Source organism: Melozone crissalis, unplaced genomic scaffold (assembly GCF_028551555.1).
Source record: "Melozone crissalis strain CALT ecotype California unplaced genomic scaffold, PUWL_Pcris_2 ptg000090l_1, whole genome shotgun sequence".
In the NCBI taxonomy this organism is placed as follows: Eukaryota; Metazoa; Chordata; class Aves; order Passeriformes; family Passerellidae; genus Melozone; species Melozone crissalis.
In genome coordinates, this window is record NW_026535867.1 from 1,712,017 (window position 1) to 1,726,635 (window position 14,619).

The following is a 14,619-nucleotide window of genomic DNA, read 5'->3' on the forward strand; positions in this document are numbered from 1 at the left end:
GGTTGGAGTATTCCGGTGTCCTGCGCAGGGCGGGCAGGCAGGACTCGATGATTCCTGCGGGTCCCTTCCCGCTCGGGACTCCCCACGATTCCCAAATGCGCACCACGCGCCCCCTTCCCCTCAGCTCCCCCCTCAGGGACACCCCGGTTAAGAGGGGGGGGGGCGGGAGGCGCATGCGTGGAGCGGCCGCGAGGGGGCGGCACCGCGTTGGGGCGGGGCGCGCGCGGCCGCTGGGGGCGCAGCGGGGAGGCCGCCAGCCGCCTCAGCACCGGCCAACATGGCGGCGCGGCGGCCCCGCTCCGCCTCAGGTCAGTGCTGGCCCCTTCCTGACGGGAGCGGGGAGGAGGCGGCGGGGCGGGCGCCCTTCCTCCTCTCGGGGGCGGCGGGCAGCCCCTTCCCGCTGCCCGCGCTGCGTCCCGGGGGCGGGGAGGGAGGGCCCGGGCTCTGCGCCTCCCCAGTCCGTTGCGTGTCCCCCCCTCCAGCGCGCGGCCCGGCGCATCGGCACCCCCGGCATCACCCGGGCTGAATCTCCTTCCCGGGTTTAACCACCGAAACCCCTTCTGGGCAGGCAGAACGAGTGCTGGCCGAGCGCGGGGCCGCGCAGCCGGAGGTGCCGGGGGGATGCGGGACGGGAAGCGGGAGCCTCCAGCCCCCATGGCCGCCGCATCCTTCGCCGTGCGGGGCTCTCGGGGCATCGCTGTGGCCTCGTCGTGCGGCGCCTCTCGGCACTGGCACAGTTGGATGTGCTTGGGCCATGTCCAGAACATCATTTGCCGCATGCAGGGAGTATTTTTCATCGGTAGAAAACGCTCTATTTGCCACAGAGTGTGTTATATTTGTGTACACGAGTTTTGGTTTAAATAATAATAATTTAAGGGCAGAATTAATGTAGCTGTTCGTGACAGTGTTTTGATGTTCTCCATCTAAAAAAGTTAAACGTGTTGTCCTCAATACCTCAAAGAAAGAACACTCAATAACAACATTTTAACATTGTGGATCTCACTATTTATTATTTAGTACTCAAAAACATATGGTAATAAAGGGAAATAATGCACACCTACATGTGTACTTCTTGCAGTCTTTGAAGTTTTTACCCATACTGTTAGTACAAGTTAAAAAGCCGTCAAAATTCTGATAAAATGTTTATATCTACAGTCTTACTTTAACTCTAGGTAACAATTCTAGGCCATAATATAACTGCTCCTATTTTCTGGAATGTCCAACTGGTATTGCTGAATTTAGATTTAACCTTAAATATATTTAAACAAAGTGGACTTCAGTTCATGTGTGTATGTCACAGAATGTGATACACTTTTAAAATGTTTCTTCAAAAATCTAGACCCATCTCTTTCCTCTGATGTTCAGGTATACAGGGTGTTGAGGATCTCTTAATTTGAAGTTGTGGGATGCCTGTTTTGAAAACATTGGCAGAATTGTCCTGTGAACATGGAACTTAACTGAAGTCCCAGCATCATCTGTTTCAGTTGTGGAAAAGGGACAGAAGTCTCAAATGCTGATGCCTGGTCCTCTAAGGAGAGAACTGGGCCAGAAGTTCTTAGTCTTTCCAAGTGTTGTCTGTCCCTTTGGTTTTGGTTTTTGTTGTTTGGTTTTGTTTTTTTTTTTTTTTTGTTTGTGTTGAATGAGCTAACTGGTAGTTTCATCTGATGCCTCTTGGTTCCTGTACTTGCACAGGTGGGGGATTCTTGTTCACCTTTGTAGTGCCAGTCAAGGATTTTATTGATTATACACTGCTATAACCTTGTGCACCTTTCCTCGGTGATGGCACAGCATCCCCAAATCCTTTGTTCTGGGAGCTGCTGGACCATGGGTAGCTCGTACACTACAATTTACACCATTGGGTTACCCAGTTAATGCCCAAACTGGGTCTGGGCTTTTCACATCAATCATTAATTTACTCCACAACTGAGAAAATAACTTTTTCAAATTGCTTTTCCTTTCCCAGAGCACGACAGTGACGATGACTCCTACGAAGTGCTGGATTTGACAGAATACGCTCGGCGGCACCACTGGTGGAACCGCTTGTTTGGCCGCAGCTCAGGACCCATCGTAGAGAAATACTCTGTGGCCACCCAGATTGTCATGGGAGGTGTGACTGGCTGGTGAGGGAGCTTCCCTTCCCATAACTTTGTTACAAGATCCATTTCCAAGGGTATTTGAAGCAGATAAATTTGTGTTTAATGGGATTTCCTTTAGCATCGATCGAGATTATTCGTGTGTGAACAATTTTAGCTTGTTACTCTGACTCATCATTGTGAAGTGGTTTTTAATAGTGGTGGAACATCAGTTATCCAAGGGAACTCATAGTAGTTACTGTGGAAAGGATTTGGGAAAATGTCAGAGCTCTGAAATGACAAGAAATAAATGGAAAATGCATGTAGCTTTTAGTTTGTATGGAAAAGCTTATTTCCTTACTAGTCTAGATTTAGAAACTTTGTTATATTATGGCTGAGACATATTTTACAGGTAAAAGAAATGAAGGGAGGAAAAAGGGTTGACAAAATATACTTTTAATTAAGAGCCCCATTTCCTAGAGACTGTTTTTTCTTCTAAATTGAGCTGCAGCCTTGTTGAGTGAATTCACAGTTTGCTCTGATGTTAACTGATAGTTAACATAGCCTAGTTATACTAGAATAATTCATGGTGAAAGCTAGACAGTAAAGATGAGAACTTAAACTGGAAAATGTGGTCACAGCCTGAGCAGCAAAGATATTTGGTATTTTTCAGAGGTATTTGGATGGTGTTTGTCCATTCCAGTACACAGAAAAACTGTAGATTCATTGAAAAACACCATTATGGTAGCACAGTGACTTTTAAAGAGGGATTGTGCAAGAATTGGAAGATGAAATATACTAAAAATGAGATTGTAGTACCCAGGCTCAGTACAGCTTTGTGAAGTGGGTTTAGCTTTCAGTCAGAGTTTTTAATTTGCTTCTGTAGCCTTAACATTATTTTTAAAAGTTACATGTGTACATGTAAACTCAGAAGTTTCTAGGGAATAGTTAATCTGGCATCCATAAAAACTGGCTTATTGAATGAGCTGGAAAATGCACATTTCAGTATCTGTAGATGCACATCTCTCTGGGTGCCTACTGATGTATATAAATAAGAATTCACTATTTATATGCAGGGGGAAAATTCCCCTCTGTGTGTGGGCCAGTGTTTAGACACCCTGGAATTGCCCAGGGAAGCTGTGGAACCATCAGCCTTGGGATTCATGTCTGAGTCAGGGCTCTTGGCAGCCTGATGGGGCTTTGGGACTGGATTGGGCTCTGCAGCACTTTTGGGAAGGTGACAGGCCCAGGTGACCTCTGTGGGCCCCTTCCTGCCTTATCTTTGTGTTCTGCAATATCAATATCTGTGCTGCTCTCCATTTGATGAGGGAGGGTTTGGAGACTGAGAACAAGGTAATTTTCTGGTTACCTTGATCCATTAAAAACAGACTTCACACCAAGTCCCAGCAGAGTGCCCTGGCTGATTTATCTCTTGTGGTAGGGATGTGCTGCTTTTACTGAGATCTTTCAGTTCTGAGTTGTGCAGTTAATATAAATTATGGTATCATGGATTTCCATTCCACTTGGGAACAGTTACAGCAGCACTGTTATGTAATTATGCTGTGCTTTATTAACATGCTACATTTAATAGCAGTAAGATCTAGAGATCTCAAGCTTATTCTAAAGAGACCATCAGACAGCCAGGAACAAGCAACCATTACATTGTCTTGCTTTAGAAATTGTTAATTTAATATTGCTTCCATTAAACAGCCTTGATTTTTAAATTTGTAAATATGAAATGATACACTTGCTTTTTAAATGAAATAATGGTAATAGTTGCAGTTAGGAATTGTGTGGTGGGGCATTGTTCAGCAGAAAACTTGATTAGACTGGGTTTTTTTTGTTTTGTTCCCCTAAGGTGTGCTGGATTTTTGTTCCAGAAAGTTGGAAAGCTTGCAGCAACTGCAGTAGGTGGTGGCTTCCTTCTGCTTCAAGTATGTAGCATTTCATGCTTTATAAGTTGGCAAATGTTATTTACTAAACAATAGGAAAAACACAGCTGTTGGGTAACATTTAATTAGGAAGGTTTCTTATCTGCTTTATCTTTTTACTCTTATCAGTCAAAACCTTGCATTTGAGTTGCAGTATTGTGTGCAAATGTACAAAAGAGACATTTCTAAAAATCAGTGGTAAATTAGAATCTGCTCTGTCCTGTGAAATAGTTTGTTGTAAGACAAGAGAACTTCTGTGCAGAAGCTGAGGTACTGTGTGTGATTTGATGTTGCCAGATGAGAGGAACTGCCTGGAAACCTATGGTTAGGGAGAATTTAAAATGTGTTTGTTTTACATTGGTTTGAGAATTTTATCACAGCTTTAGGCTGCTTTGGCAGTTGCCTGGAAAGCTTCTTCTGGTCCCAGGATGAGCTGTGTTTTTCTGTTTTATCTATTGAATCTCTAAAGCCTGGCTGAATTTTGACAGCTTCATTGCATTCCTCTCTCTGCTGGCTTTCGGGTTCTGAAGTTTTTAATTATGTTATCTGGCATGATCATTTGCATTTTTCATCAGATACTGTGATTAGGGGAGGATATATTTCCAAAAAACCTTTGAATTAGATGAAACTTTAAGTGAAGGAGAATTTCATGTGTCCTTCTGTAAGATGCCAGGATTTTACTGGCATTTCTCATGCCTTAATACCTGTGAGCTTCTCATTTTTCCTCAGATTGTTCTCGGTGATATAGATTGGTGCTACTTAGGCTCAATGATAGACAATTTCTTGAGAGGGGAGGTTAAAGATATATTTTTTCTTTCCATCATCACCCTGGAGGGTTTCTGAAAGGCATATCCTGCTTTTATTTCTTTTGATTGTAGGGCTGGTGCAGTCAAGCACTGATCAGCAAGGGTGGGGTGGTACCTGCTGCTGTGTAATACATTGAAATGTTGCTGTTGTGTGATATTTCCTTCATCATCATGGTCCCCACTGGTTTGGGGGCTGGTTTGGTTTTTTCCACTTCCCATGTTTTGTATATCATTGATCTTAATTCTATTAATGATAATTTTTTTATCAATGTGACTGAAGAGCTGCCAGACAGAGGCAGCCAGGGTGGAGGCAGCAGATTGCTGCAGGTGCTTTCCTCAGTGCTCCTGACCACAGGGAGCTGCAAAGTTGAAGCTGAGACCTGTAGGAAAAGGAGAATGGAAATGGAATAAAACACATCACTTGTGCAGGATTTTTCCTTGCTGAGCTCTGAAGTTTGGGGAATACATTGCATGTATTCCTGTCCATGCGATAGACTTGCCACGTGGTTGAGTGGCTGCTTTCTTGGTTGATGTCATTTACACTGAATCCAAGAAGGAGCATTATCCAAGAGGAAATATGAGTTAAGTATTTTGATTGGATTGTCCGTATCTCAAGTAGGATCAGATTCTCTTGAAAGGAAGTGAAGTAAATGCCTTGGTCTCTCTTTTAATTCAAAACATTTTGCATTTTAAGGCTGAGTCATAAATTCTATGGTGTAATTACATTTCTGTAGTCTTTAATTTTTTCATTTAAAGATCACACATCCTGATTCTATGAATATGTGTTCAGTGCTTCCCCTGAGTGGGCAGAAGAGTATTTCAGCACATTACTAGAAAGTTCCTTTTAATCTGTAAATTTCTCCAAAGTTGCAGATTTCATTTCAACTGCTGATTGCAATATTGACATTATAATTACATGCTAGAACAAGAATAATAACTACAGAAGGCAAGATTCTTGGCTAAAGCCCATTCAGTGAAACATTTCAGTCTTAAAATTTAAAAAATACATTTTTTTCTTCAGTGGGTGATGACTTCATCTCAAGAAATGTAGTAGGAAACTGAAAGCAATACATTCAGTGTCAGTTTGTACAGGAAGCAAAAAAAATTTTTCATGTTTTTGTAAGTGGTTTAGAACTTCAGTCTTAATACAGATTATATGAAAAGTAGTTGGAGAAAAAGAATAAAAATTATGTGAAATTTGCACAATTTTTCAAAACAATGATCTGTTATCACATCTTTGTGGTGAATATTTCCACCCCTTAATTTAATTCATTCTTATTTGATTATTAACTATGCTTTTTTTTTGTGAAATAAATGTAGTTCTTCAAAAATGCTGGTATAATAGCAATATCCAGGCACTGTATTAAGGAAATATAGTGCATTTCTCATAGCAAGTAAGGGATTTTCCTTGTGTAACTTCTCATTTATACAGCACAGTTTGGTACAAGCCTGGAGTAGGGAGGTACAAACTCAAGTACTCTTGGTTCTACTGGAATGAATTGGTTAAAAATAATTGTTCTTATTTTTAAAATCCTAAATCCTCAAGAGCAGTTTCACTGTCTTTTGCTCTGCAGTGAGCATACAAATTACAGGTTTTTCTCTCCTGCCTTGTCTATTATTTAATAATGAAATTGGATTTTTATTCTGTTATTTGTGCTTTCACTAACACATTTTTCCTCAGTCCATTAATATGCCATTGATGAATTAAATTGAATTCTTCATTCAATTATGTTCTAATTTAGGAAAGGTAAATATGTGAAAACAGCACAAGGAACAGAATAAACTCTGAGATGTCCTTGGCTTTATCTTGTACAGTGCACCACGATGATCAAGGGTTCCAAGCATGGGTTGGCTTGGGTTGGAAGGGACCTTAAGGACCATTTGCACCCCAGTGTGGCATCCCAGTGACACTCCCAGGGAGGGACCAAGCTGCTTCTGGGGCTGGGGGCTTGGTGAGGAAGAGCTGGATTCAGTTTTATGTTGAATATCCCACTTTTCAGTGGGATATTCAATTTTACCTTGAGGAAATAAAATTCTTTTCTCCCACCTTGCTGTACCAATTCTTTTTCTCCAAACCATTTTTCTGCTCATTATTCATGTTAGTGTTTCACAATAACAAAGTACCTGTGTGCCTCTCCAGTGTCACCCCCAAAATGAGGTCTGCCCTTGAAGATTCTCAGTTTTCCTTGATTAATGGCAAGAGAAAGATGACACATTTTTAGTGTTCCTGCACTGATGTATTTCTTCAATTGCCTTTTTGAAAAAATTCTGATTTTTTTCCAACACTTTTGGAAGGTCTTTAGCAAATAATGGACTATGAAATATATAGATAAGTATATAATATATCTATTATTCTATTATCATATATAGAGAAATTCATGTATAACCCCAAAATCCACCCCCACAGGTCTCTTTAATAATATGTGCAATTAATATGTATAGACCTATATGACTCCTTAATATATCCAAATATGGATATGATAATAGGATATTGGTATTTTACTTGGATGTTGTAGGACTTGAGTTTAAAAAAAATAGTAAATGTTGAGAATTTGCATTATGTAAATTTGCTGTTATAAGCAAGCAGATTTTTATGATACATTGGAGTCTAAAAGTTGAAATCTACTTTTTCAGCATTTGAGTTCAGGGGTATTATTTCTGCACTTCTATATGAAATTATGTAATTAGTGGGGTTGCAGCCAAAGTAGATTTGACAGAGGTTCTGTCACTGCCAAAGTACAGGTTTTTTTTTTCTTCTCAGTTAAAAAATTTATATTCAAAACATTACCCTCTGTTGCTTATTTTATAAACACTCAATAAGTAGAATTTGGAAGCTCTTATTTCAGGGCTACAAAGTTCAGGGAGAAAAGATGTCTGGTTTTGATACAAGTGTAAGCTCTGCAGTAGTTCCAAACAGATCTTAATTAAAAACTTCTGCCTCATCTTTGTGCTCTCTGGATAACTGAGCTAATTAAAGTTGTCTTAATGAAATGTTTCTTCCAAGAGCCATTTGCATTTTACAAGCAAGCAGATACATTAGCATTTCTTACATTGTGTTGGACTGAGTAGATCAGTCACATTTAATTTTCAGTTGTGTGACTGAGAAGGCACCAATTCAATGCTGGGGCCTTTTTGAAATTCTTGTGGTCATGTTAAATTCACAGAATAACAATTGCCACAATGTGCAGCTGTTTTTCTTTGCCTGGTATGTCATCCAGTGGCTGGATGTGCAGCCAGTACAGTTTTCAAACAGGTTTTTTGCTTTCATACTGCACAGACAGCCCTTAATGAGCTGTCCCTGCCTGGCACTAGTGCCCATGTGAATAAATGGCTTTATAGACAGGCAAAGTCAATTAATTTGTTATTAATTACATTTTGAAGCATAAAGTAAAAGAGAGTTTAAAATATAATAATTTCATCTTGCATTTGTCCAGTGAATTTGGGTTTTTTATTATGCAAAGGTGGAAACTGAAGTTGACTTTCGTGCAGAGGTGATCTTCTAGAAGTTTTGGTTTGAATTCAGACAAAATCCGTCTGGCACTTGTTTAATTTTATTATTTTCTGGATTATGAAATCCTCAGTTTGTGGTGAGATAGGTTGCTTAGTTACTGTGGCAGTTGTAGTACAAGCTTGATGGTCTAATTTCAGTTATTTGGTAGAAAGATCCATGTGAAAGTCAAACTTCAGAGCCTGTAGGTGATGTGAAACTAAACATAATAAATTGTGTATTTAGGCTAAGCCTAATAAATTGTATATTTAAATATCTGTTCCACCAAAGTTCATTATCTGTGACTTATGTTTACCAACTGGGCAGTTTGCATACAAGGCTGTTGGGTAATTGGGTGGATTTCCCACCCACATGTGACCTTGAGAAGTACCTGAGAAATCTCACACTTTACAAAGAGATTTTGGATAAAAAACCCTCATTTTTTATTTACATGTCAGTTTAGTGTTTATAGCTATTTGTCCTAACAGTTAAAATAAGCAGTAATCCTTAATTTTTACTTTCTTATCTTTTTTTTCCCCAAATAATGAGTTCTTTAACTGTTTTCTAGAACATTCACCAATCAAAATTAGTAAAAGAAATAAGGCAAAGGTTTGGGTTAGACAGGCTAAAAATTTTGGAAGTTTATGTTTTAATTGGTATGAACCAGTCTCCTCAAATGTATTCATTTTTCTGATTTTACAGAACTTGTGCTGTTCTCAGGCTGTGTTATTTTTATACTTAATGGTTTTGTTTTGTAAGAAGGGTGAGAATTCTCTTGTAATGAGTACATTTTTTGTTGTTGTTGGACAGTTTAATTTGTGTAGGATAAAATAGAGTTTTCAGTGTTTCTAATGATGATTTTAATTAGCCCTGGATACTCTGCCACAAATCAGAATTCTACAATTCTGAAAGAAGCTGAAACAAAAGAGTTTCTTCATTGTTATCCCATGAATGTATTTTTCTTACAAGTAAAGTAACAGTAAATACTGAAGGAAAAACATTGCAAAGCTTTTGTAACTAAAAAACAGAGAACTAGTCAAATTAACAAGAGTCTGCTCTTGAACTTTGCCACTGCTTGTTCTAATTTGAACTGCTGTCACTGAGGAAAGGTTTGAAGCAGAGAACCTGCTGAAATTGGAAGAATGTGTTTTCCTGTATCTGTAATAAGTAAAAATAAAAACTATTTTATAGGCACCAAGACAATGTATTTTGACTCATGAAATGTGAATTGCAGCTGTACTAACTGCCTTTATTTCCCTAGATTGCTAGTCATAGTGGATATGTACAAGTTGACTGGAAGAGAGTTGAAAAAGATGTAAACAAAGCAAAAAAACAGTTAAAAAAGCGTGCAAACAAGGCAGCTCCTGAAATCAACACTCTCATTGAAGAGGTGAGTCTGAGGTGATAAACTCCTTTTTACCAGTCAAATTTTCCTACCTTCGCTGCAGGTGATAATGAGTTGAAAATGCAGATGCAAAACTGGAACACATCAAAAATAGTTTGGCTTTATAATTGATTTCAAGTTATCAGATTGTGCTGTCTTTTATTCATTCAGCTTTCTGGTTTGGTCACTGGTATAAATGACACACAGGTTTGTTCTTGGCAGGTGACAAAGGCAGTAAGGTCATGACATGGTAACAAGTTCAGGATGGTGTGGGTAAAACATGGTAACTACAAAGACAAAACCCAAACCTTCTTAGATTGCTGATAATAAAATTACTTGTCTGGACAAGAATGACTTTTCTGCAGAAAAGCTGTAGCTATTTTGTAACAGGAGTTGTGATTGTATCTCACTTTTATACATTTTGGACAATATCTGGCTGCAGCATCTGCCAGTTGCCTATTATGTTGAGAAGAGGTGGCTGTGATACTGATCAGTGTCACTGGGGCTGTTTCACCCTGTCATTTGAAGACTTCCATTTAATCAATTTTGTGGTTCTTTGGGGTTTTTTAAAGCCTGTTTTTACATATTTTTCACGTTCCATGCATGCAATCTAAGTTTCATTCTGAATAACTGAGAATCTTGACTGAATGTGCTGCAGCCAGTGAAACAGCAGCCACACTGGTGTTCTGTAATTAATGAGTTTTGACATCTCAGATTTAGCTTACATGAAGCTGCATATAGATTGATTAAAATTTTCCTTAAATTTTAATGTGAATATGAACTGAAAGTTCAAGATTGAGGGTTTTCTTGCTGCTTCTGTACCTCAGATAACTCAACCTCTCCTTCACTATTGCCTTGCAGAAATGGGTGGAATAGGATGGGATTTTTGGTTTTCTTTTGTTCTTTTTCCTCTCAGATTATATGACTTTCTTGTAATTGTGTGTTAGTTGCCAATGTGGAGTGTTTGAAGGAGAGGGTTTATGAAATGGCACATTTGATAAAAGGCGTTATACTCTGTGCTGCTACTTCATGAAATACTCTATACCCATGTCATCATGCATAAGTGTTTTTTCCTGGGATTAAGTTGTTAGGAAACTGGCTTTTCCAATGATCTTCCAAAAAGCAGTATTTTTTCTTTTAAACAATTACTGTGTGGTTGCAGTTGAAGTCATGGTGATGCTCAGGCTTTTTTTGACAAGGTAGTTTGTAAAACATGTCCTATTTTAATCAAAACAAGAGTGGTATTGGCATGAAATTGCTGTAATAATTCCTCTATATTTTTCCTTTTTAAGGTTCACTGTGTTTTAAAAATATTAAAATATTAAATATTAATATTAAATATTAAAATACAGTGAAAATATTTTAAAACAGCTGAAAGTCAGTTTGCACTACCTTGGTGCCACCTATTTTTCTATGGTTTTAGTCACATCGCTTCCCCTTGCACCCTTCTCCACAACTTCAGTGTTCTTGTTGCTGTGATAAATATTAAATAATAACATCAGACACAATTAACTTTATGAATATCCTTTTTCTTCTCAGTCAACAGAGTTTATCAAGCAGAACATCGTGGTGTCCAGTGGCTTTGTTGGAGGCTTTTTGTTGGGGCTGGCGTCGTAAGGAGCCGGACGTCTCTTCCCGATGGGATCCGTGTCAGCCAGGATCACTTGTGACACGCTGTCTGCCAGCAGTGTGGCTCACTGGGCCTGCCAGAGCAGCACAGGAGGACTAGCTAGACAACTTGGGAGCTTTTACATTTCAGGCTTTTGCCTCTTGAGGCTTGGTAAAACTAGGATTTGCTGAAAAACTGTGCAGTGTGCTCATTTATAGCGTTTCTGGGCAAAACTGGTTCATCCTCATCATGTCTCTTTTTATCTATGGCCTTTCAAGATCTAGCATTTTTTAAAATGTTATTCTTGGAATATAGCTGTGTAACCATACTATAAGAATGAAAGCTCCATTTTTATGTTTTCTGTTAAATACTGTTTATTTAAAAAGTATTTTTCTTCATGCTGTAGTAGGTAGCATCAATGACTACATACTGTATATGATACTGTGGTTTCAGCCTCTTGGCTGTCCATCTTCTTTAGAAGTCACTGCAATAATCTGTAATACCTTTTTACAGAGTATTAAATAATGAAGAATCATGAGCTTATTAAAGGTGAAAATTAACTTTGGCCTTTGTGTACATAAAAAATAAGAAAGTCTCTCAATTTTAGCCTGCAGGGACCTGGTGCCAGTGTTTTCCTAGGCAGGTTTTTAAGGTGGTTTTAGTGATTTGTTACCAAGTTATTCTCAAGAAGCTGATAATCCAAACAAACACTCAATACATTTTGCTGCATTTCAAACTTGAACCTTTCAGAAATTCCTACCCAAGGAAGAGTTTGCTCTGCCCTGATTTCTCTGGATTTTACTGTAGCAGCAGGTGAATGTGAACTGGAATCTCTCCCACCAGGGTTCTGTTGGGTTGCTGTTCCTTTCTCTGAACAGCAGTAGTGGTTCAGTAGCATCAGATGGATGAAGGGGTGTATGCATCCTTACTTGGATGCAGAGGACATGGGATGTTGGACATACTAACCTTGTAAATATTTAGATTTGTGCATCCCTAGGCTCCAGAGGTTTGTATTACATGTTGACCTCATGTTTGTGGTGTGCTTGTGGCCAAGGTGAGGAAGGTATGAAGCATGTCCTGCAAACCTCTGAGCTTTAAGGGTTTCATCAAGCCTGGTTCAGACTTTGGAAAATAAATCTTAGCACACACACCCCCAAACCAAACCCAAGGTACATGAATGGTCATGGATCCTAAATAGTTTGTTTTAAACTAACTATCTGAAGTTATATAAGCACAGTTGCAGTTTATTGGAAATGGGAAGCCCAAGGAGGAATGTGCTGGGTTATCTGGGATTTAGAGTAAAAGAAAGAAAGATGAAAATGCTAAAATATGAAAACCTCTGCTGTGATGTTCAGCCCAGAGAATAATGGGAAGGTAACCAGGCAGTCAGCTTTTTTCTGCTGATGAAGCTCATGGGTTTTTGGCATGTCCAGAGGGTACTGAAGCCAACTGATGTGAGTCATCCACCCTGGCTGGAATGAGCTGGGTATTCTGAAGGGCTTTGGGGCTGTAGTGACCACTTCAGTACCATGAACCTGCAAATGTGCATTTCTGGTGCACTTTGTGAAAGGATTTCAAAGGAGCATCCTTCAGTGAGCTTGTTAAAAAGGCTGCTCATGTGACCAAAGAATTTACTTAATTGTTAGAAGCAGAATTAAAACCAAAAGTATTAGTAGGATGCAAGACTGATTTCTGCAGAGGAAAGTTGTTCTGCTGCTCTATTGGCATCATCTGAGATTTTCACTCAATGGATCAAGAATTGATTGAAATACATTTGAGGCTTCCATACTTTTATTTTTTGAGTTAGATTTCATTTTTTTAAGCCTTAAGAGACATAATGTAAAATTGTCTGAGGGACTAAGAAGGCAAGGAGAAATGGTGTTATTGAAAAGGTGAACACTGGTGATTTGTGCTGGGATTGGCTTCATGTCCTGGAGCGCTGACTGGAAAAGGAGAGTGGCTGCTGGCACAGCAGGACCTGCTGGTGCAGTTCCTTGGGCTGCTGAGGCAGAGGGGACACAGCTGCCAGGGTGAGGTGGTGATGCAGTGGCAGCTGAGGTAAAGCACCAAGGTAAGAGCAGCTTTTCTTGCAAACACCTGAGATTGTTTAATGTGCCAGCTCAGATCAGTCTCACCTATGTGAGGGAATGCTCTGTAAAGGTACAGATCAACATCAAAACATGGATGTTGATGGGGTTGGGAACAGAATGGAGTGTAACCCCATTGGGAGTCTTGGGTTTCTGGATTCTCTGGAATGATTTCAGAGTTACTGTTGCCCTCTCTGACAAAGAACGATCCAGGCTAAGAAGATTCAGAGGAGAAAGGCTGGTGAGGCCCTGGCACAGAGAAGCTGTGGCTGCCCCTGGATCCCTGGAAGTGCCCAAGGCCAGGTGGGACAGGGCTTGGAGCAGCTTGGGAGAGTGGAAGGTGTCCCTGCTTGAGGCTGGGGGGTTGAAACTGGATGATCTTTAAGGTCTCTTCCAACCTAAACCATTCTATGGTTCCATGATTCTAAAGGAAAAACATAGAATAAAAATTTTTGGAGAGCATTTTTTTGGGGGGGGGTAAATCAGTTTTAGAATGCTGATTAGAAATACTTAAATTAATGAAAGATTGACCCAGCATTTCTGTGTTTTTTATTGTATAGCTGAATAACTGAAAGGTGGAGAACATGGACCTAGCACTGGCAAACAGTTTTCCATAATGCCCAGTGTGCCTGTGGAATTCATTTCTGTTGTGTGTTACTGAGATCAAGGATGAGCCCTTCATCAGGGAAAGATGGGGCAACATTGCAAGAGTCTCAGTTATATCTAAAGGTGGGAGAAGAATCACTTTAGGTTTCTCTGGCCATAGTTTGGTGCAGTTCATGATAAAATTCCAGCTGATCCTACCTCTTCCCTCTACAGACCTGTGTAAATTTTTCCCCTCAAGTTAGCAGCCACTTTTCAAAGTTGAATGCTAAGATAATGATGGAGGAAGGCATGGCATATATCCCTCTAGTGAACAGCTTTTGAAAGCTTATTAAATACTGCATTTGGGGAGAGAGGGCTAATAAATCATCTATTTGTTTACTGTTACCTTAATGTGATGATGTATTTCCTGAAATGATTTCTTTTTAGTGAAAGAAGCATTGGGCAGTATGTTTTAATTTAAGGTGAGATGCCAGTGTGATCTTATTACTGAATTTTAAGAGACCAGAATTTGGCTAAAACTTTGAAGGCTGTTTCTGCTTCAGCAGCCAGACTGAAAATTAAAATGTTGTAGTTAAAAGATAGAGCTGTCTCCCAGATTCAAGTGCATTTGTCATGAGGGCTTAAGAGGGGGAGAGGC

The 14,619-nt window shown here is 39.7% G+C and overlaps 1 protein-coding gene across 2 annotated transcripts; it reads left to right on the plus strand.

Moving 5' to 3' along the window:
• Positions 1–226: 226 nt before the first annotated feature.
• Positions 227–11,854, plus strand: FUNDC1 (FUN14 domain containing 1). 2 transcript variants are annotated; one of them, XM_054291337.1, is made up of 5 exons: positions 227–308; positions 1,964–2,120; positions 3,931–4,006; positions 9,558–9,686; positions 11,220–11,854. In XM_054291337.1, exons 1-5 carry the CDS (start codon positions 278–280, stop codon positions 11,295–11,297), a joined length of 471 nt encoding a protein of 156 aa, XP_054147312.1. In that variant the 5' UTR covers positions 227–277; the 3' UTR covers positions 11,298–11,854. The 2 variants fall into 2 exon arrangements, with proteins under 2 accessions (XP_054147312.1, XP_054147313.1); XM_054291338.1 differs by lacking the exon at positions 227–308 and adding an exon at positions 1,650–1,692.
• The last annotated feature ends 2,765 nt before the right edge of the window (positions 11,855–14,619 follow it).